Raw genomic sequence first — 24,186 nt, 5'->3', positions numbered from 1 at the left:
GTGGAAGGAAATAGCAAAGGTAGGCTAGTTTCTCTAAAAGATCCCTTTTCCTCAGAGCCTAGGGAGGAGGAGAGACTAACCATTGGTAAGATTCAGGATGGTACATGTAGGAAATTTGAGGGGTGTCCTGCCTAATAGCCTCAATTTTATTTCTCACGGGGGAGCTATGTTATTTCCTACAGTGAGTAAAAAGCTGTTAGGTTCAGAGATAGTACAGTGGACTGGGTGGGGGCCTGCAGAAGAATTTCTGGGCACTGAGGATGGCTTTCAGTGTCCCATCACATCGCCTGATACTCATGTGTGATTTTCCTTGGAGGACTGAGTAACCTGATATAGAAAATAGGAGATTTTTGTAGTTCCTCCAGAGTTGGTGGTTTTGCTGTTCAAGTTCAGTAGATGAGCAGTTTTTAAAGGGAGTTTGAGATGTGAGCAAGGGAGTGGCTAAAGTGAAATTAAGAAAATTAGGTTAAAGAGCCTGGAATTTAAAATCAGCAAAAGGAATATCAAGGGAATGGTCATCCTCTTGACAATGAGGAACAGATGTATCAGAAGAAAAGGAGAAGAAAAGGGAACTGGGAAGATTGGTAGATAAAGCCAGAGGCCTGAGGGGGAGATAATGGGGAGGGGTGGGGTTGGACATACCTTTTGCTTCAAAGGTGACAGTTCTGAAAAAAACCCTAGGATAGGACTATGGGAGTGGGTGACCTAAGAGGCATGGAGTTAGGGTCCTCTGGGAATCTGAAAGCTTAGTAAAGAGTTTAAAACATGGGCTCTGGAGTCAGACTATCTGGGTCTGAATCCTGTGCTCTCACTTGTTAGGTATGTGAACTTGGGCAAGTTCCAAGTGTTCGTTACCTTTCAGTAAAACCAAGATAGTAAGAGTGCCTTACTTTAGTTTTGTGGTGGCATTGAATGAGGTAATTCGTATAAAGCATTTGCACTATCCCTTGCACAACTTAACTGCTTAATAAACTTTAGTAGTAGTAGTTGTTGTTATTATTGCCAGCTCCTTCTCGTTTAGATCTCAGCTCATATGTCACCTCCTAAGAGACCCTCCCCAGCCACGCTGTAGAATATAGACCCGTTCAAGTAGCTGTCCGTCATCACCTTGTACTATCCACTCTTGTAATTTAGCTGATAGTCTGAATATCTCCACAGTTAGATTATTATCTTCTTTGGTGTTGTAGCCAGATCTTATTAACCTTTCTGTAAATTATCTGCCTAACACATAGCAAGTGAAACCAGTCTCCCAAGTCTTTGTTGTGGGGAAAAAAATGCTTTCTCTCTGTTGATCTGGAAACCACTTGACTACTGCTTGTTAATAAAGCCGATTTCTGGCATAGTGGTAAAACTTTTAGATAAGGGCAAAGGGGTAAACCACCATCACTAGGGTTTTCTGATCTCATTTTAGAATTTTCCACACAAACAAGTGCACAGTTCTCAATTTACTATTTTGTTTGGGTGGATAAAGGAGTGACTCATCTCTTCCAGGCTGCATTGAATTTAGCAAACTGAGCAAATGCAAACCTCTTGTTTTCGAGGCATTATTTTTATGTTATTGCCATAATGTCACACCATGACTTTAATCATGAGAGAAATTTAACTTTATTTGAGCCACAGTTCAGGGATGATGAATCTGGAACTGAAAATTCTGCTGTTAGAGTCATAGGAGGTTTTTAAATGTTTCCAGTCTCTGTAGGTGCTTCAGGACAGTGTAGATGATATTTATTGTTTGTCCAGCTTGCAGCGTCATCTTAGCCTTCTGAACCTAGTCTTACTTGGACACATGACATTTTCATGTCACTGTTGTAACCACAGGTATTTGGAAACTAAGGCTCAGGAGGGACAGCTTATGGGATACATTGGAAGCACTTGTATTTGAACTTGTCACTCCCTTCCAGAGTTTTACAAGAGTGGCTTAATGTTAATGATTATATTCATTCTTCTATTTGTATAGAATGTTATATAATGTCCTCTCATTTTTGAAGTTAACAATCCATCTTTGCCCATTCTTCTCAGATTAAAAATATGTATGAATCATGATGATTAAGTGTAAGTTCCAAATGTATTATTGACCACTTTTGGTTTGAGGAAGCTAGCTTTTAAGAGTTTAGGTTCTTAAAAAAATAAAGAAAAAAAAAAGTTAGGTTCTTTTCTTGATTAGGTATGTATCCCACATAAATTTAAGTTTATTTAAAAATCTATCCTGCAGTGATTTATATAAGCTCGAGGTAAGTTCATCAACTTACAACATTATGTTGATTTAGCTGGAAATAACCTATCTATAGAGAGTCTTTTAAATGGACTTTCACATACAGTGTTATCTATTACTGATGTTTCTATCATCAATGCTCATTTTTTGTTACAGAGTTTTATTTTATTATAACAAAATTTTAGGTGCTGCCAAAAAGTGAAGCATTACGTATGATTGCATATAATTGCTCTGATATCTGACAAATTTTAAAACATTGACGTTTCTTCAGTTGTACAAAACACTAGGTTCTTACTAAAGTAATGCACATTGTTTTTCTCATCAGCAAGACCTTCTATTTTAGTGACAGTCAATTGGAAAAAAAAATATTTTTCCTTTTTGGATAATGAAGTAGTCTAAAAAAGAAAATATTTTTATAAAAAATTATTCTCAACTAATGTGATCATAAAATACATGGAAAAAGATCATATTTTCTAGATTGATTGCTAATTTAGTGACATTAGTGATTCTTGTTTGATGATATGTTATGCATCTAATTTTGACAAGAACGTGTTCCTGATATCTCACATGCTTTCTTCCTAGAATTTAACATGTGAATTGGAGAACAGGGAGAAACAGCAACTAGAGATGTTGGATGAACTGAAGGAGATCCAGAATCACTTTGAGACATGTGACGCCAGACATAAGTGCGCTGACCTCCAGATCTCAAAGCTGACTCAGCATGCTGAGGATGCAACCAAGCAGGCCGAGCAGTACCTCCTTGAGTTCCAGCAGTCGGAGGCCCTGAGACAGGTGGCGGAGGAGAGGAGAGAAGAGCTGAAGCTGAAAGCTCAGGAGTCCATTAGGCAGTGGAAGCTTAAGCATAAGAAGTTAGAGCGAGCACTGGAGAAACAATCTGAAACTCTTGATCAACTGACAGACAAGAATAATCAGGTATAAAAGCCAGATTCCTGAGGACTGGTTTTTGCTGTGACCAACCATTCATTCATATGTCCTTTGAACAAACACTTGAATGCTATGCTGTGCATATAACCTATCAAGATGTTCTTGATAGAAGAGTCTTTATGTCTAGACTATTTCAAGGTAAAAGGTAACTTAGTTTTTAAAAGCGTTTTAAAGCCTTTGTAATCTTTTAACATTCTGTGGCTTTTTAGAGTTTACGCTTAAAATAGATCCACTCTCCTCCTCTAGTATAGCTTTTAGTTCCCTAATTTGAAATTATTCTTTAATATCCAAATGGAAGAGAATCACAAAATCTTCCTTAATATCACATGCCTTTTCCCCCAATGCATTTATTTTAAAATCTCATTTATTTGTATATTTCAACTTAAGTATTGGTCAGAAAGAAGCGTTTAAAATGCAGCCGTTACTACTGGAACATTTTCTGGCAGCTTCTATAAGTTAAGTGAGTGACATTGATAATCTCGCTGACGGTATTATCAGATCTCAAACCTCTTTAAGACTTTTGTGCCTCTTTGATAGCAACAAAAAGCATTTCATTGATCTGTGTATGCATTTCACATCATCTTTTCTCTTGTATAATCAGTTACTTTAAATGGATTTTATGCTCCTATGTTGATTCTCAACTGTATCTTTGCATTGAATTAAACCCAGATGTTTCTAAGGTAATAAGCAGGAAAGTCATGATTGATTTTTATCCATGTTTAGTCTTGGTTTATCACTTCTGCTTTGTCATCTGTCACTTGTCAAGAACTCTGAGTGTTCCAGAAGAATAGTCATTTGGATAAGTCGACTTTCTTTCAAAAGAAAGCAAAATGTAGGGCAATTATATTTATAAAATCAATTGTCAGCACTTAAGAGTGACAGATGCTTATTTCATGACAGATGAGCTGTCATGGAAAAGATGCTTTCATTTTTACGTATGAATTTCTTGGACATATAAAAGATGGAGGAAGTGATCACTTTGCACTCATTGTGGAGTGCTTTTCACTTTAACCCATCTGACACTTACTGGATGACTAGTTGCCCCAAGGTAAAGCAGCTCTAAGCCTTTCAGGCTTGAATCTGAATTGATTTGATCCCAGGAAATTGCTCTACCTTGATTATTCTGTTGTCAGCCTAAAGTTTGGCAGCTGGTTCAATGAGCCTGGCTATAAGGGAGGTAGCTAGAGAGAAGAGTGGTTGGGGGGATTGATTGATTGAGAACCATCTGGGGATTTTACTTAATTAGAGGAAATTTAGAAGGGTCCATGCCATCAGACAGTATCCTAATCCATGGTACTGAGAGTTATCTAGATTGAGCTTTTCAGAATATTAAAAATTGTTAAACAGTCATTTCCCAGAATACTCTTGATATAATTATTTTTATCACTTAGCATTGCTAATGATAAGCAAAGAAGTAGTTTTAAAGTGATTGCCACAGTTAGGGTAGTATTACAATTATCACAGCAGGCATTGTAATTTCCACTTTAAAAGCCTTAAAAATTAATGCAGCATGTCGCAGTTAGAGCAACGGTTAATCAAGGAAGAAAGGGTAACAGATATTTCACTGCAAATTCAAGTGTCCAGTAAGTCTGTGATGTGGAAATACATTGTAAATAACTTTGGAAAAAGTATTTTTTTTTTTTTTTTTTTTTTGCGATACGCGGGCCTCTCACTGTTGCGGCCTCTCCCGTTGCAGAGCACAGGCTCCGGACGTGCAGGCTCAGCGGCCATGGCTCACGGGCGCAGCCGCTCCGCGGCATGTGGGATCCTCCCGGACCGGGGCACGAACCCGTGTCCCCTGCATCGGCAGGCGGACTCCCAACCACTGCGCCACCAGGGAAGCCCTGGAAAAAGTATATTTTTAATATCTTACTGAATAATGCCTCTAAAGAGTATTTAATTTTTAATAAAATCACAGAGCCACCTTAGGGCAGTAGTAATACAGCCTACTCCTTTTTTGTTTTTTAGGACTAATTATTTTCCAAAAATGACTCCAGGGTATATTTGGAAGTGTATGTTAAAATAAAAATGATACTGGTTTACAAATAAAACACATTATAGTTTAAAGAATGAGTTAATTGTTTAATAAGTAGCCTTGTTGAGCCATTTTATATGCTCAGATAATGCAATTTTTGGATTTTCAAAATAGTTCTGTGCCTACTTCTGTTTTTCTTTTCCAGCTTAATTTATTTTCTGCTTTAAGATGTGCCACTTAAAAATTCATTAGAAGGCCAAAGGCTTTTATTCTCTTAAAAATTGCTCTTATTTATTTTTTTCTGCTCTTTACATTTTGGAATCTTGGTAAGATTATAAGATATATATCATATCACAAAACTATGTCATTACTGAAGAATATGTAATATCAAACAAATAGCATATTATTGCAGAAAAAACCCAGAAAGGTAAGGTTGTATACTTTCCTTAAGAGAAAACCAAATACCGTATGCTAACCCATATATATGGAATCTAAAAAAAAAATAAAAAAAAAAAAAAGGGTTCTGAAGAACCTAGGGGCAGAACAGGAATAAACACACAGATGTGGAGAGTGGACTTGAGGACACAGAGAGGGGGAGGCGTGGGCTGGGACGAGGTGAGAGAGTGGCATGGACATATATACACTACCAAATGTAGAATGGATGACTGGTGGGAAGCAGCTGCATAGCACAGGGAGATCAGCTCGGTGCTTTGTGACCACCTAGAGGGGTGGGATAGGGAGGGTGGGAGGGAGACGCAAGAGGGAGGAGATATGGGGATACGTGTATATGTATGGCTGATTCACTGTGTTACACAGCAGAAACTAACGCACTGTTGTAGAGCAATTATACTCCAATAAAGATGTTGGGGGGAAAAAAAAGACAATGACATGGATGTTTATATCAGGGAATCATGATATTCTTTAGAGATATGTAGATGAACGCATATTGGAAGGTCTAAAATTTTATTGATATAAATAATCTAATCATAAATGGTGATACTTTTGCCTTTTTCTTTTACATCTTTATCAGAGTATAATTGCTTTACAATGGTGTGTTAGTTTCTGCTTTATAACAAAGTGAATCAGTTATACATATACATATGTTCCCATATCTCTTCCCTCTTGTGTCTCCCTCCCATCCACCCTCCCTATCCCAACCTTCCAGGTGGTTACAAAGCACCGAACTGATCTCCCTGTGCTATGCAGCTGCTTCCCACCAGTCATCCATTCTACATTTGGTAGTGTATATATGTCCATGCCACTCTCTCACCTCGTCCCAGCCCACCCCTCCCCCTCTCCGTGTCCTCAAGTCCACATCTGTGTGTTTATTCCTGTTCTGCCCCTAGGTTCTTCAGAACCCTTTTTTTTTTTTTAGATTCCATATATATGGGTTAGCATATGGTATTTGTCTTTCTGTTTCTGACTTACTTCACTCTGTATGACAGACTCTAGGTCTATCCACCTCATTAAAAATAGATCAATTTTGTTACTTTTTATGGCTGAGTAATATTCCATTGTATATATGTGCCACATCTTCTTTATCCATTCATCCGATGACGGACACTTAGGTTGTTTCCATCTCTGGGCTATTGTAAATAGAGCTGCAGTGAACATTTTGGTACATGACTCTTTTTGATTTATGGTTTTCTCAGGGTATATGCCCAGTAGTGGGATTGCTGGGTCATATGGTAATTCTATTTGTAGTTTTTTAAGGAACCTCCATACTGTTCTCCATAGTGGCTGTACCAATTCACATTCCCACCAGCAGTGCAAGAGTGTTCCCTTTTCTCCACACCCTCTCCAGCATTTATTGTTTCTAGATTTTTTGATGATGGCCATTCTGACTGGTGTGAGATGATATCTCATTGCAGTTTTGATTTGCATTTCTCTAATGATTAATGATGTTGAGCATTCTTTCATGTGTTTGTTGGCAGTCTGTATATCTTCTTTGGAGAAATGTCTGTTTAGGTCTTCTGCCCATTTTTGGATTGGGTTGTTTGTTTTTTTGTTATTGAGCTGCATGAGCTGCTTATAAATTCTGGAGATTAATCCTTTGTCAGTTGCTTCATTTGCAAATATTTTCTCCCATTCTGAGGGTTGTCTTTTGGTCTTGTTTACACTTTCCTTTGCTGTGCAAAAGCTTTGAAGTTTCATTAGGTTCCATTTGTTTATTTTTGTTTTTATTTCCATTTCTCTAGGAGGTGGGTCAAAAAGGATCTTGCTGTGATTTATGTCATAGAGTGTTCTGCCTATGTTTTCCTCTAAGAGTTTGATAGTTCCTGGCCTTACATTTAGGTCTTTAATCCATTTTGAGCTTATTTTTGTGTATGGTGCTACAGAGTGATCTAATCTCATACTTTTACATGTACCTGTCCAGCTTTCCCAGCACCACTTATTGAAGAGGCTGTTCTTTCTCCACTGTACATTCCTGCCTCCTTATCAAAGATAAGGTGACCATATGTGTGTGGGATTATCTCTGGGCTTTCTATCCTGTTCCATTGATCTATCTTTCTGTTTTTGTGCCAGTACCATACTGCCTTGATTACTCTAGCTTTGTAGTATAGTCTGAAGTTAGGGAGCCTGATTCCTCCAGCTCCGTTTTTCGTTCTCAAGATTGCTTTGGGTATTCGGGGTCTTTTGTGTTTCCATACAAATTGTGAAATTTTTTGTTCTAGTTCTGTGAAAAATGCCAGTGGTAGTTTGATAGGGATTGCATTGAATCTGTAGATTGCTTTGGGTAGTAGAGTCATTTTCACAATGTTTATTCTTCCAACCCAAGAACATGGTATATCTCTCCATCTATTTGTATCATCTTTAATTTCTTTCATCAGTGTCTTATAATTTTCTGCATACAGGTCTTTTGTCTCCTTAGGTAGGTTTATACCTAGATATTTTATTCTTTTTGTTGCAATGATAAATGGGAGTATTTTCTTTATTTCACTTTCAGATTTTTCATCATTAGTGTATAGGAATGCCAGAGATTTCTGTGCATTAATTTTGTATCCTGCTACTTTACCAAATTCTTTGATTAGCTCTAGTAGTTTTCTGGTAGCATCTTTAGCATTTTCTAGGTATAGTATCATGTCATCTGCAAACAGTGACAGCTTTACTTCTTTTTTTCCGATTTGGATTCCTTTTATTTCCTTTTCTTCTCTGATTGCTGTGGCTAAAACTTCGAAAACTATGTTGAATAAGAGTGGTGAGAGTGGGCAACCTTGTCTTCTTCATGATCTTAGTGGATATGCTTTCAGTTTTTCACCATTGAGGATGATGTTGGCTGTGGATTTGTCATATATGGCCTTTATTATGTTGAGGAAAGTTCCCTCTATGCCTACTTTCTGCAGGGTTTTAATCATAAATGGGTGTTGAATTTTGTCGAAAGCTTTCTCTGCATCTATTGAGATGATCATATGGTTTTTCTCCTTCAGTTTGTTAATATGGTTTTTCACATTGTTTGACTTGTGTATATTGAAGAATCCTTGCGTTCCTGGAGTAAACCCCACTTGATCATGGTGTATGATCCTTTTAATGTGCTGTTGAATTCTGTTTGCTAGTATTTTGTTGAGGATTTTTGCATCTGTGTTCATCAGTGATATTGGCCTGTAGTTTTCTTTCTTTGTGACATCCTCGTCTGGTTTTGGTATCAGGGTGATGGTGGCCTCGTAGAATGCGTTTGGGAGTGTTCCTCCCTCTGCTATATTTTGGAAGAGTTTGAGAAGGATAGGTGTTAGCTCTTCTCTAAATGTTTGATAGAATTTGCCTGTGAAGCCATCTGGTCCTGGGCTTTTGTTTGTTGGAAGATTTTTCATCACAATTTCAGTTTCAGTGCTTGTGATTGGTCTGTTCTTATTTTCTATTTCTTCCTGATTCAGTCTTGGCAGGTTTTGCATTTCTAAGAACTTGTCCATTTCTTCCAGGTTGTCCATTTTATTGGCATAGAGTTGCTTGTAGTAATCTCTCATGATCTTTTGTATTTCTGCAGTGTCAGTTGTTACTTCTCCTCTTTCATTTCTAATTCTATTGATTTGAGTCTTCTCCCTTTTTTTTTGTTGATGAGTCTGGCTAACGGTTTATCAATTTTGTTTATCTTCTCAAAGAACCAGCTTTTAGTTTTATTGATCTTTTCTATCATTTCCTTCACTTCTTTTTCATTTATTTCTGATCTGATTTTTATGATTTATTTCCTTCTGCTAACTTTGGGGTTTTTTTGTTCTTCTTTCTCTAATTGCTTTAGGTGCAAGGTTAGGTTGTTTATTCGAGATGTTTCCTGTTTCTTAAGGTAGGATTGTATTGCTATAATCTTCCCTCTTAGAACTGCTTTTGCTGCATCCCATAGGTTTTGGGTCGTCGTGTCTCCATTGTCATTTGTTACTAGGTATTTTTTGATTTCCTCTTTGATTTCTTCAGTGATCCCTTCGTTATTAAGTAGTGTGTTGTTTAGCCTCCATGTGTTTGTATTTTTTACAGATCATTTCCTGTAATTGATATCTAGTCTCATAGCATTGTGGTTGGAAAAGATACTTGATACAATTTCAATTTTCTTAAATTTACCAAGGCTTGATTTGTGACCCAAGATATGATCTATCCTGGAGAATGTTCCATGAGCACTAGAGAAAAATGTGTATTCTGTTGTTTTTGGATGGAATGTCCTATAAATATCAATTAAGTCCATCGTGTTTAATGTATCATTTAAAGTTTAAGATTCCTTATTTATTTTCATTTTGGATGATCTGTCCATTGGTGAAAGTGGGGTGTTAAAGTCCCCTACTATGAATGTGTTACTGTCGATTTCCCCTTTTATGGCTGTTAGTATTTGCCTTATGTATTGAGGTGCTCCTATGTTGGGTGCATAAATATAATTGTTATATCTTCTTCTTGGATCGATCCCTTGATCATTATGTAGTGTCCTTCTTTGTCTCTTGTAATAGTCTTTATTTTATAGTCTATTTTGTCTGATATGAGTATTGCTACTCCAGCTTTCTTTTGGTTTCCATTTGCATGGAATATCTTTTTCCATCCCCTCACTTTCAGTCTCTATGTGTCTCTAGATCTGAAGTGGGTCTCTGGTAGACAGCAAAGATATGGGTCTTGTTTTTGTGTCCATTCAGCCAATCTGTGTCTTTTGGTGGGAGCATTTAGTCCATTTACATTTAAGGTAATTATCGATATGTATGTTCCTATTCCCATTTTCTTAATTGTTTTGGGTTCGTTATTATAGGTCTTTTCCTTCTCTTGTGTTTCTTGCCTAGAGAAGTCCCTTTAGCAGTTGTTGTAGAGCTGGTTTGGTGGTGCTGAACTCTCTCAGCTTTTGCTTGTCTGTAAAGGTTTTAATTTCTCCATCAAATCTGAATGATATCCTTGCTGGGTAGAGTAATCTTGGTTGCAGATTTTTCTCCTTCATCACTCTAAATATGTCCTGCCAGTCCCTTCTGGCTTGCAGAGTTTCTGCTGAAAGATCAGCTGTTAACCTTATGGGGATTCCCTTGTGTGTTATTTGTTGTTTTTCCCTTGCTGCTTTTAATATGTTTTCTTTGTATTTAATTTTTGACAGTTTGATTAATATGTGCCTTGGCGTATTTCTACTTGGATTTATCCTGTATGGGACTCTCTGTGCTACCTGGACTTGATTATCTATTTCCTTTCCCATATTAGGGAAGTTTTCAACTATAATCTCTTCAAATATTTTCTCAGTCCCTTTCTTTTTCTCTTCTTCTTCTGGAACCCCTATAATTCGAATGTTGGTGCGTTTAGTGTTGTCCCAGAGGTCTCTGAGACTGTCCTCAGTTCTTTTCATTCTTTTTTCTTTATTTTGCTCTGCAGTAGTCATTTCCACTATTTTATCTTCCAGGTCACTTATCCTTTCTTCTGCCTCAGTTATTCTGCTATTGATTCCTTCTAGAGTATTTTTAATTTCATTTATTGTGTTGTTCATCATTGCTTGTTTCCTCTTTAGTTCTTCTAGGTCTTTGTTAAATGTTTCTTGCATTTTTTCTATTCTATTTCCAAGATTTTGGATCATCTTTATTATCATTCTGAATTCTCTTCCAGGTAGACTGTGTATTTCCTCTTCATTTGTTAGGTCTGGTGCATTTTTATCTTGCTCCTTCATGTGCTGTGTGTTTTTCTGTCTTCTCATTTTGCTTATCTTACTGTGTTTGGGGTCTCCTTTTTGCAGGCTGCAGGTTTGTAGTTCCCATTGTTTTTGGTGTCTGTCCCCAGTGTCTAAGGTTGCTTCAGTGGTTTGTGTAGGCTTCCTGGTGGAGGGGACTAGTGCTTGTTTTCTGGTGGATGAGGCTGGATCTTGTCTTTCTGGTGGGCATGTCCACGTCTGGTAGTGTGTTTTGGGGTGTCTGTGGACTTATTATGATTTTAGGCAGCCTCTCTGCTAATGGGTGGGGTTGTGCTCCTGTCTTGCTAGTTGTTTGGGTTAGGGCGTCCAGCACTGTATCTTGCTGGTCGTTGAGTGAAGCTGGGTGCTAGTGTTGAGATGGAGATCTCTGGGAGATTTTCGGCATTTGATATTATGTGGAGCTGGGAGGTCTCTTGTGGACCAGTGTCCTGAAGTTGTCTCTCCCACCTCAGAGGCACAGCACTAATCCTGGCTGCAGCACTAAGAGCCTTTCATCCACACGGCTCAGAATAAAACGGAGAAAAAGTAGAAAGAAAGAATTAGTAGAACAAGAAAGAAAGAAAGAAAGAAAGAAAGGAGGGAGGGAAGGAGTATGGAAGTAAGGAAGGAAAGAAAGAAAGAAGATAAAATAAAATAAAGTAAGATAAAATATTCTAAAGTTATTAAAATAAAAAGTTATTAAAAAAAACAAAAAGGACGGATAGAACCCAAGGACAAATGGTGGAAGCAAAGTTATACAGACAAAATGTCACACAGAAGCATACACATACACACAAAAAGAGGAAAAGGGGAAAAAAATCATAAATCTTGCTCTCAAAGTCCACCTCCTCAATTTGGGATGATTCTTTGTCTATTCAGGTATTCCACAGATGCAGGGTACATCAAGTTGATTGTGGAGCTTTAAGCCGCTGCTCCTGAGGCTGCTGGGAGAGATTTCCCTTTCTCTTCTTTGTTCTCACAGCTCCCAGGGACGTAGTTTTGGATTTGGCCCCGCCTCTGCGTGTAGGTCGCCGGTGGGCGTCTGTTCTTAGCTCAGACAGGACGGGGTTAAAGGAGCCGCTGATTGGGGGCTCTGGCGCACTCAGGCGGGGGGGGGGGGGGGGGGGGTGGAGGGAGGGGCATGGAGTGCGGGGCGGGCCTGCGGCGGCAGAAGCCGGCAAGACGTTGCATCAGGCTGATTCGCGCCGTGCGTTCTCCCGGGGAAGTTGTTCCTGGATTCCGGGACCCTGGCAGTGGCGGGCTGCACAGGCTCCCCGGAAGGGGGGTGTGGATAGTGACCTGTGCTCGCACACAGGCTTCTTGGTTGCGGCAGCAGCAGCCTTAGCGTCTCACGGCCGTCTCTGGGGTCTGCGCTTTTAGCCGAGGCTCGCGCCAGTCTCTGGAGCTCCTTTTAGCAGCGCTCTTAATCCCCTCTCCTCGGGCACCAGGAAACAAAGACGGAAGACAAAGTCTCTTGCTTCTTAGGCAGGTCCAAACTTTTCCCTGGACTCCATCCCGGTTAGCGAGCTAGTCGGCTAGCCGTGGTACACTAACCCCTTGCAGGCTGTGTTCATGCTGCCCACCCCAGTCCTCTCCCTGCGCTGTGACTGAAGCCCGAGCCTCAGCTCCCAGCCTCGCCCACCCCGGCGGGTGAGCAGACAAGCCTCTCGCGCTGCTGAATGCGGGTCGGCACCGATCCTCTGTGCGGGAATCTCCCCGCTTTACCCTCCTCACCCCTCTTGCTGTGGTCTTCTCCGCGGCTCAGAAGCTTTCCCCCTCCGCCTCCCGCAGTCTCCGCCCGCGAAGGGGCTTCTTAGTGTGTGGAAACATTTCCTCCTTCACAGCTCCCTCCCACTGGTGCAGGTCCCGTCCCTATTCTTTTGTCTCTGTTTACTCTTTTTTCTTTTGCCCTACCCAGGTACGTGGGGAGTTTCTTGCCTTTTGGGAGGTGTGAGGTCTTCTGCCAGCGTTCAGTAGGTGTTCTGTAGGAGCTGTTCCACGTGTAGATGTATTTCTGGTGTATCTGTGGGGAGGAAGGTGATCTCTGCGTCTTACTCTTCCGCCATCTTCCCCTCGTTGCCTTTTTCTTTTAAAGTGCTTTTTGAAGTCATTGGTTTTTATATGTGCTTTGAAAATGATAAAGGAAAAAATCTGAACTTGGATTTTGATCATAATGTATACTTTTCTGAATGTTTCCAAATTCATGGTCTTTTTTATAACATGGATAATGGGAATGATCCCTAGGTTTGGCTTGGTTTTGACTTGTTTTTCTTGTTGAATTGGCAGAATAATTGGCTTGCCCATGTATTGAGCTTTCTGCTTGATAGTATTTGACTTCAAGAATCTTAAATTGCCGTCTTTTCCTTCTGTGTATTGCCTTCATGCTGAGGGAAATAAAAGAGCTATATGTAATATATACTGTCTTTTAATATTTGAATTTCTTAATGGTTCAAAAGTAAGAAGGATCAGTGCTAAAGTGCATACTTTTTTAATGTGTAATTGTTATACACAGTTTAAGAAAGGCTAGAGCACTGATATGTTAGTATAATCCAGTAGTCTTTCTGCATGTTCCCTCACATGCAGAAAAATAACCTTTTTTTCTTTAAAAATTTTTCTTGTGTACCTTTTAGTTAATTCAAAAAACTATATATACTGGGCAGTCAGGCCTTGGAGGAATTGGTTCCTGTTCCTATAATGTCCATGGTTTTAGGCCGTATCATTCTTTTGGCTTTATGCCAGCCATTTTCAATCCTCGTCTTATAATCTTCCCTTACAGCTCTTCTTCTATGGAAGCAGTGTTTGGTTAGAACATTCCCTTCCCATTGTTCCTGACTGCTACTCATTTCTCCATTTCGCCTCCACATTTCCCAAGGATTTTCACACCTGGCTTCCCCTCAGCCTGTTTCATTACATGTAATTCTTGCCAGCATCTTCGGTGATTTCCAAGTTCAAGTCAGCAACCCACTGAACTCTGTATCCTTATACTTCACTAATTTCCTCTTTTATGGTGACCTTCAAATCACTCAGCAGCTAATTTCAATGGCTAAGATTTGTCATCATCTGTAATTTCTCTGTGTTCAGATCTTTTGTTCTAACATTTCAGCCTCTGTCCACATTTTTTTTATTCCCTTTTCCTCTTTTAACTGTTACCATCTGCTTTGGATCTTTCCACATTCCTTTGGTTGACCAGCTGTTTCCTGGAATGGGTTTTTTCCTGTCAGACTGGACTTCGTGAAAAGCTACTCTGACGACATGCTCACCAGCATCTTCAATTTCTTGCTTCCACCTCACACGTTTTACTGATGTTCAATTTGGAATCAACCCAACTCTCTAGTTTTTCTGTTCCTGCTCTTGAGTGGTACTAGCAAAACTTACGTAGGATATCAATTGGCTCCTATAGAGGTCTTGGTTACCTCCCTGACCGCACCGCAATTCATTCCATTACATTAAAAAATTAATGTAGGCCAGTTACTATGCATATAGCCCTCGTCTGATCAAGAACTATTCTTCTTCTGAAGAATGAACTATGAAGTCTATTGGGGAGCTTCTGGTAAACATTTACTCATTCCTAAAAAAAGATAACACTAGGAGGGAGATGTTCCTCTTCTCTGAACATTGTTATGTTTGGCTGTGATGTCTGAAATGGCTGAAGCTATCTTGCTATGGTCCTGAGAATGAAGCCTCACTCCAAGGGAGGGTACTACTGAGAGCAGTGCAGAGAGGTGGATCTAGAGCTTTGACATACTGTGGAGCAGTTCTGCCTGGAATGATAATAAATTACCTTGTAGTTTAAGCCAGCTTGAACTGGAGTTTTCCCTTGTTCTCAGCAGAAGAAATTCAAGCTTATGTGAAACATCAGTTCTAGGAGTAAGGAGCTATAAGTTAAAGAACCTAAAATGTAGCGTTGATTAAGTGGAGAAGTGGGGTCAGGACAGGGAGGATTGTACTTTTCTAAAGGAATAATTGGAAAACCTTGCCATGCTGTTGATTGAACCATCAGAAGTCATACCTTGGGACCTTGATGCTGTGCTTCAGGGGATGGTATTAAGTGACCAGTAGAAAAACTTTAGGATGTTGGAGTCTGTTGTGTACTTATTGCAGCCTTCAGAAAAGTCCTGGAAGGCAAAGACAAGTATAGGTTGAAACTGATCTGTCTAAAAGCAGAGAGCAACATTTGGGGGCATTGGGAGACTGAAAATCTGCAATCTATAATCCGCATTTACTGAATCTGATAATTTGGAGTTGGAAAAGCCAAATTGCTTATCCATGCTGAAGTTAGTCCAAGCAAGAGAGAGAGGTAGGAAACTTAGCAGAAATTTAAATGAGGTAAAAAAAACAAGCCTGATTTTTCAGGCCCCTTTCAAGTTCTCCTATTTAAGTGCTTCTGGCCAGACAAAGGAGACCCAAGTCCATTGTTTTGAATTCCCGCAAGATAAAGGCTAGTCAACTGAGGGCCCCTGGGAATGTCCAGGATACTGAGGTAGCGGTTAAGACACTGACATTTTCAGACTCGGAGTCAATGTCTAGACAAAATGTTGGGGTATGGCTACTAGCCAAGCATTAACCAAAAGAAAATAGACAGAACTTACTTAGCTTTTAGTATCTATATTGCCAAAGAAATTCTAAACTTGACCAACATAGTCGGAGACTGTCCACCCAAAGGCTGTCACGTTGGTCATGAATTGATGTAACATTTGGAACACTGAAGCTGAGGGCGAAACATGGAGAGTTGTAGAGTATCAGAGCCTGAGCTTTGAAGGACTCTTCTTGAGACACCCCATCTCTGGTCTTCCCATCATGTGAGAAAAATAAATATCCTTGCTGTTTAAGCCACCTTACGGTATTTTGAAATCAAAGACATTTTATGTGCTAGGACCATCTTGGAAATATGATTTTTATCTTCAGGGCTACATGGAAGTCTCTTAACTCAGGGCCAGGGGCCTATGTTATCTGTTCCAAACATTAGTCACTATATTTATGCACCCTCCCCTCATTCTAAGGTCCCTCCCACATTACCCTTACAGCCAAGACTGGATTCTGTCAGTTTTTGTCTTCTTTTGTGTGGTTTGTAGAGTGACCTCCCAAAGATGTGTCAGCCTAACTCCTGGAACCTGTGAATAAGATGAAATATCACTCCCATGATTATGATATGTTACTTGGCAAGTTGATTTTAAGATAAGGAGATTATCTGGATGGACCTCATCTAATCACAGGAGTCCTTCAAAGCAGATAAATTATTCTGGCTGTTGGGAGAAAGGGAAGTCAGAAGGATTCAAAACATGATAAGGGTTCAGTGTGGTGTTACTGGCTGCAGAGACAGAGGAGTCCATGAGCCAAGGAGTGTGGGTGGCCTTCAGAAGCTCAGAAAAACCCCTGGCCCAAAGCTAGCAAGGAAACATGTCCTAGGTCCACAGAACTAAATTTTTCCAACACCATGAATGAACTTGCAAGTGGATTCTCCCCCCAAAGCCTCCAGCTAAAAGCCCAGGTTAGCTGACACCTTGCTTTTAGCATTAGGAGACCGGAGGCAGAATACCTTGTCAGGATTTACGACCTCTGGAAAACAATGAGATAATAAATGGGTGTTGTTTTAAGCCACGAAATTTGTTGGAATTTGTTACACTGCAATAGAAAAATAATCCATCCACCCTTAGGCTTATCTATATTCCTAGCCATTTTTCCTGCGTTAAAATCTTTCTTCTAGAGTAAACTCTGTCATCTGTGTTCCAGACTTTTCAATCCAGGGACATTGGGTTATCAGTTATCCCCTCTCTTCACAGCTTTGATCACTATTTTGCATAAGTACCTCCCTGAGATCCTGGTTTCTCCTTGAACTTAAATCCCACCCCCACTTTTTGTTTCTCCCTTCCTACTAGTCTTCATCACAACCCTTTGATGTAGCTTTTATTACTATCTTTATAAAGATAAATAATTTCTTTAAGGCCATAGAACTGCTTATGACTGGACTGAGAATCAAATTCAGTTCTCCTGGTCAGAGTTCAACTGCTTAATCCCCTCCTTTTATTATTTCTCATGTTAGCTTCATGCTGATTCTCCCCGTTAAAATGAGAGGGATTTGAGGAAACTATTTTTTTTTTTGGAGTGATTGACTCATTACATTTTATCATGAATTGTTTCACACTGCAGTGTAAAATGTCAAGTATAAAAATGCCTTGAAACTGTTTGCATCTTAACTCATTATTTCTAATTCTAAAATGAATCTTAATTTTTTTTTTTTTTCCGGGTTCAAGCCATGGTAGCCATCAGTAACCAGGTACAGAAATGGTCTTGGTGCCAGTGTTGGGGCGGGGGGGGGGGGGCAGTTTCAGCCTCCTTAGCTGCTGGCTTTTTTGTTTGCATTGATGGATGGTGAGTAGTAGCAGGTTAGTTCTTGGCTGTCGTCCCTCAGTGTCAGCCCTAACCCCCTAAAAAGGCTGGCAGAGGGCGATGGCCTTCTGGTCCTTTGACTTTTCTTGTGAGTCCTTTCCCAGCCTCTCCTAATCTTAAACTCATTTCTACCTTCATGGGACTTGAAGACTCCCTGTTAACGTACTGGCGTGTTTCTTGTCACTGTGAACATTACTTGATTAATAATGACTGATTGTACCAAAACCTTTCGTAGATTATATTTGTTTGCTTCCCTGTATTATCTTCCGAATCTGTTTTGTATCTGTTTTGAGGTTTCTCCTTTTAAAAAGTGTGCCATTGAAATGCAAATCATGTTACTTTAAGTAACACTGTATTATTTCAACCTCTGGTAAATTATAATTGGAGCCTTTTTTCCCCCATTCTTTTGATCAATTTTATCTTACATTTAAATAATTATTTATGATCATGGATTGATATGTTTTGGTGATGAAAATCTGAAACATATGTCTCAGTGTGGTACTACTTCAGAGCAATTGTACTTTTCTTCCTTTTTCTAGCCTAAAAAGTATTTTTCATTAAAAAACCAGAAAGAAGTACAAAATATTATTTTATGAAGTTTTCTTCTCCTTGTGGCTTAAACCTTATTTTTGTTTTCTGGCAGTGTATATGGTGAATTTTACAGTAATTTTTGCTTTCTGTTCCTAACCCAATAGATTCTAAAAGAAAAGGATGAATTGAAAAGCCAGCTTTATGCAGCGTTACAACAAATAGAGAATCTTCGAAAGGAATTGAATGATGTGCTAACCAGGCGCGCCCTTCAAGAGGAGGAGCTTCACTGTAAGGAGCAGAAACTAAGTGATGTTAAGTCTCATCAAGCTGACCTTGAACTAGAAGTCAGGGATTCCCTGGATACCATCCATAGGCTAGAAAGTGAATTGAAAACGCAGAGTAAGATTCAAAGCCAGATGAAAGCTGAGAAAGCGCACCTGGAGGAAGAAATTGCAGCGCTGAAGGAGAGCCAGGCCAAGGACCAAGCTCAGCTTCTTGAGATGCAAGAGGCCATCAAGGACTTGAGTGCCATCCGGGCAGATCTCGCCAATAAATTGGCAGAGGAACAGAGAGCCAGGAAAGAGGTACTCAAGAACCTCTCTGACCTCAAGACACAGGCAAAATCCAAAGACGAAGAAACAGCTACAATCGTTACACAGTTAAAGCTGGAAAGAGATGTTCACCAGAGGGAGCTGGAAGATCTCACATTCTCATTGCAGAGTATGAAAACTAAACATGAACAGAGTATCGAGGAGCTGATGAAGCACTTCAAGAAAGAAAAGAGTGAGGCCGAGAATCATATTAGGACACTGAAGGTACCCGCACTGAATTATCCTGATGATACTGGAGGAAATTTTCTGGTGGCTCATGAAGTTAATAAAGCGTAAACTTTTAGAGATCATTCTGTATTCCCAAGCACTGAAGGGAAGATAGAACAATAAAGAGGCTTATTCATGCCTGTTCGGCCAGGTTGAAATGAGTTATAGCAGCCACCTGGAAGCACCTAGTTCAGAGCACTGAAGCCCTTTAAAAAGAACGTTTAGCTATTTTGGGAGTTCAGGAAAGGCAGAGGCGGCAGTAAGTCGTGGACCTGAAACGTGCCCTCATTCAACATTTATGATCTCCTAAAATATAAAAGGCAAAGACTTGTCAAGGCCATAGAAGCTATAACCATGGTCCTTATTGGTATGGTAACTAAAGTGGATCAGCTTATGGGTTTTGTAAACCCAAGGCTTTTGAGATTTACCCCTTCTTTTCCAAATCAAAGTTGCCTGGGTAAATGCATAATTGAGATCTTACATTTGGGGAAATATTGTAAGATCTAATGGTATTAGCATTTATCACCATGCAGGGGAATCATTTCATAACATGATTGTCAGGAGTGTGATAAATCTATCCCTCCTTCCTGCTTTAGTTTTTCTCCGTAGCACTCATCATCATATATAGATTCCATATTTTTAATTTTTTAATCTCCGTTTATTAGTATGAAAACACCATGAGGACTGGATTGTCTTTTCCCTCAATCTGCAGGAGGAAAAAGGCTACCTAATCTTTCAAGGCCCAATTAATTTTTCACTTCTTTTATGGATTCACTGAAGATGGCATATATCTCAGCTGAGGTTGGGATAAATCTTTCTATTCTCTGTGTTTCCATAGCTCTTTTTTGGAACTGCTAGTACAGCACATTTAGGCTGCCTTATATTATGGTGTGTTTGTTGTGTCTTCATACATCTCCAGAGGGGCAGGTAGCAGGTCTTAGCCATTTTTGTATCCTCTTATGGCGTCTAGCATGATGTTTGAGACATACAGAACATGTTCCGTGGATGTTGGGTTAAAATGTTTGAAAAGCTAGAAATCAAAGGATTTGCTGCTGACTTGCTTTGTGATCTGTCTGGTTTGGCTCTTTCCCTGTAATGTGGTAAAATTGCTTTCCTCATCCAAAGGAAGTGCTTTGTATTTGTGTATAGTGAGGTGACAATAAAGCTTTAAGAAATTACCTGTATATAAAGAAGACACCGTTTAGAACTATTCTGTAGATTCTCCAAAAACTTTAGATTCTTTTTTTAATTCGGAAGACTGAGATGCGGAGGGATATTATAGTTACTCTATAATGTGGTACAAAAGAAGCATACGAGCTTAACAGGAGAACCAGAGATCGTGAAAGCCCAGTACTCTTCTCTTAAACCGAATAAGTTACCCATAGGAACAGCCCCACCTCATGCTATTTTATGAATATAATTCCGTACTTTTGACTCATTTATATTAATTAACAGGAGTTGATAGCAATGGTTGTCATCGAAGATTTAATATACTGATTTATGTATAAGAGGGCTTTAGATAAATAGCTCTGTAAATGTTACATTTCTTTGTCTTTTGGCTTCACCTTAATCTGTTACTTTTTCTGAGTCTAATAAGTGTGATACATTACCCATATTTTTTTCTCTGCAGAAGTTATATTTTTCCCCATCTGGATCTACCCTTCTCATGCCTGTTTTTTTTTTTTTTTTTTTTTTTTTTGCGGTACCGAGGCCTCTCACTGCTGTGGCCTCTCCCGTTGCGGAGCACAGGCTCCGGACGCGCAGGCTCAGCGGCCATGGCTCATGGGCCCAGCCGCTCCACGGCATGTGGGATCCTCCCGGACCAGGGCACGAACCTGCGTCCCCTGCATTGGCAGGCAGACTCTCAACCACTGCGCCACCAGGGATGCCCTCATGCCTGTTTTTAAATTTAAATGTAAACTATTTTTATGAAATACTCTAGCTGCTATTAATATTTGAAGGATATTGGGTTATCACCTTATTATGATTTCAACAAAAATAATTTTGTAGGAGCCCTTATTGGAATCAGAAGACCAAGGGTGGAGTTCTGTATTTTTGCCATTTGCTGGCCATATGATCTTGGTCAAGTTACTTAACCTTTTTGTACTTCATCAGTAGAATGGAAACAGTAATGTCTTTCTCTATCACAGGGTTTTTTTGAGTGTTATATCACTTTGTAAACCCTAAAATGAAATGTAAATGTAATAATGAAACTACAACAAGAAGTAAGTTCTTAGTCAAACTTAGGCATTACTGTGCTGTTTTAAAAATAGGTTCTCCGGGGGCAAAGAGGGGAACCCTGATTTGTAGCATTTGCCAAGTTCAGCAGTATAAAACCCCCCATTTGGCTGGTTTCAAGCTATCAAACAACATCACTGGAGGCAGAGTTGGGAAGAGATGAGCACAGTTGGTTCGTGAGTGTCTCTATGAGTTGGCCCAGACACCACTGGCCTTGGGGGAAAACTGTCTATACCTACACTTTTTATAAGACACAAAAAATGCTAAGTATTCTACTGAAACTTAAAATAATGAACAATTTTCCTGATAAGAGACTTTATTTTGTAAGTTTACTTTTGGGTAGTGAATACAGGATTCCTCATTAAAAACATCAGTTCTTTTGTTAACTCAAAGTGACATCAAGTCTTAGCTGAAATTTGTGGGGTGAATAAGGTATAGATTCTTGTCTGAAACTCACAAAACTTCTTCCTTTTGGGAAATTGCTTCCAGCGATTACGTTCCTATGTACTTGATTATATACATATAATAAACTTATACAAAGGAAAGAAACAAATATATTTTAGGCATTGAAACATGTAATTTAAACAGATTCTATGTGGGTGCTTACAGGCTGTCAGTAACTGGTAGGTGTAACTAGTTAACATTGCAAGTTGCACCCAGCTGGTTTTTAAAACCGTACGATATACGTACCTTTTAAAGGCAGTGAGGCAGAGCAGCTGAAAACATGGACAGTAGAGAGAATTCCTGCGTTCAAATCCTGGCTCTGCTTTACTCACTACATACCCTTCGGCAAATGATTAGTGTTGTTCTGCTTCAATTTCAAAACAGGAGACAATAACAGTGTCTCCCTAGTCAGGTTGTGGTGAGGATGGAATGAGGGACAACTGTACGAAAAGGCCTTAGAGCAGTGCCTGACATATAGTCAGTATTTACATTGTTGTTATTTTAAGTCTTTAACTTCACGTGCCTGGCAAATCCTTATTGAATCCCATCCACAGATTATTCCTGTTGTTTTTTTTTAAAGCTGATTCTGGTTATATTCCAAATAATAGACGAAAACGAGGTACTTTATTGCACTATTGGTACTGAAATAATCACTGGTAAACTCTTTCATATTAAGTTATTTATAGTTTTTTGGCTACTCTGATCCATAATCTTTTTAGCCCCACAAGAGTGGTATTAATAATTACATTGTACAAAAAATACGCAAGCCTTTCACAAAAACGAGAGTGTAGCTTGAATAGGGATATTGTTAAACTCCTTTTATAGATGAGGAGACTAATCAGGCAGTAATGTCCCATACTATATCCTTATGGGGACATTTCTCTAATAACCCTTCCCCTCTCAGCAGTTAGTGTCCCTTCTTTGGGTTGCACGTACCTCTGCTTGCACCTTTATTAAGCACTTCTTGTTCATTGTTGTCAGAATTGACTGTTGCATCTGTCTCTTTTACGGTCTCTTTTACGGTTCATGCCTGTTATCTTCAGCACCTAGTAGAGTACCTGTCACTTAATTGGTTGCTCAGTGAATGCTAAGGAGAGATTGACCACATGCAAAGAATGTTTCCTTTGCATGTATGTTTATGTGTGAACGCTTAGAGGTAGTAAAATCTCAAAGTGTTTGCCCACTGATATAATGTGGAATTTGTTTTGTGTACAGCTTGTCTGTGGCCAGTGGACTTTCTCTTTTCTCCTTTTTCTCTCAGGCAGAAAGCTTAGAAGATAAGAATATGGCTAAAGTCCAGTGTTCTCAGCTAGAGAAGTTGAAATCACAGTATGACAGGCTGACAGAGGAATTAACTCAGAATGAAAATGAGAACAAAAAACTGAAGCTAAAGTACCAGTGTTTGAAGGACCAACTAGAAGAAAAGGTAAAAATGTGAATGAACTCTAATTTAAAAGACTTTTTTGAATTTCTTCTAGTGTTTCTCCTAGAACATAGTTTATGTACTACTAAATGCTAATTGTTAGGCTTTAATAGCAATTTGTATTGGTGCCAGAAGACATCATAGAAGTTTATTAGAATGCTGTGATTTTTATTCTTTCAACCAACTAGTAACCTTCTAATACTTTTGATTTTAAATTTCTTCTGGATCTTAAAATAGGCATTTAGAGGCAAGGTAGCAAAGAAAGGAATTATGGTTTATTGAAGACCTACTTTATGGCAAGTATTTATGCCAATTGATTTACATATGTGTACTCATTGAATTCTCACAACTCTTTGGGTTAGATTTTATTGATCCCTGTTAACCTATGAGGAAACTGAGGTTCAAAATACAATATATAATAGATGAGGTGGTCACTGTGCACTAGGCACTTTTAATGCTCATAGTCATGTTATGAAATCAATACTATTTTGCTCATTTTTGCAGTTAAAGAGACTGAAACTTAAGAAGGTTGGCAACCTTGGAATGTTCCCAGCAGGCTCACTGCTTTCCTATCAGTAGATGTGTAAAATTTGGGGGGTGTCTGCTATATACCAGGCATTGGGTAGAATACTAGGGACTTCTAGAGTCACTACTTTTGTGGCCAAAAGTCAACTAAGAACAGAAGACAGAATACGTAAATTTGCATTCTATGTCTTTACCAACTTCCTAAAAGGATTTGCATTGGAGTGTGATAGAAGTCAAATAGAAAAAAAAAGACTATTAACATATGGATAATAGGATAAGGCAGGATAGACTGGGCCAGATGACTCCTGTTCTTGATAAGGGTTACTAACTAACATCTTTGTTGAAGGAAATATCACTGGGTGGGGTGTCATCAACCTCTAGAAGAAACATTCTTCATGCTTTGCTCATCTTTTCCTCTTTTTGTTGTTTCACTGTATTTTGTATATATTTTTTACCTTTCTAGTAATTGTTAAAATCAAGGAAATAAAATTTAAGTTAGTTTGGAGTTTATGATTAAATGTGCTTAAGTTGCTAAATTCAGGCCTACAATCTTGACAATTGTGATTTAGTTCTTATGTC

The 24,186-nt window shown here is 39.1% G+C and overlaps 1 protein-coding gene across 2 annotated transcripts in view; it reads left to right on the top strand.

Moving 5' to 3' along the window:
* The window catches only part of CEP128 (centrosomal protein 128), a 433,475-nt gene that overhangs the window by 132,607 nt on the left and 276,682 nt on the right, over positions 1–24,186 (top strand). For both annotated transcript variants that reach the window (XM_029239363.1, XM_029239364.1), the window contains 3 exons: positions 2,795–3,145; positions 18,324–18,974; positions 22,921–23,085. In XM_029239363.1, the coding sequence (XP_029095196.1) occupies positions 2,795–3,145; positions 18,324–18,974; positions 22,921–23,085 (1,167 nt within the window). The remainder of the gene's footprint in view (positions 1–2,794; positions 3,146–18,323; positions 18,975–22,920; positions 23,086–24,186) is intronic.

Source organism: Monodon monoceros, unplaced genomic scaffold (genome assembly GCF_005190385.1).
Source record: "Monodon monoceros isolate NGI ecotype Baffin Bay Population unplaced genomic scaffold, NGI_Narwhal_1 Super_Scaffold_21, whole genome shotgun sequence".
NCBI classification, from domain to species: domain Eukaryota; kingdom Metazoa; phylum Chordata; class Mammalia; order Artiodactyla; family Monodontidae; genus Monodon; species Monodon monoceros.
Note: the sequence above shows the minus strand (reverse complement) of the source record. Positions and strands in the feature narration are given on the sequence as shown.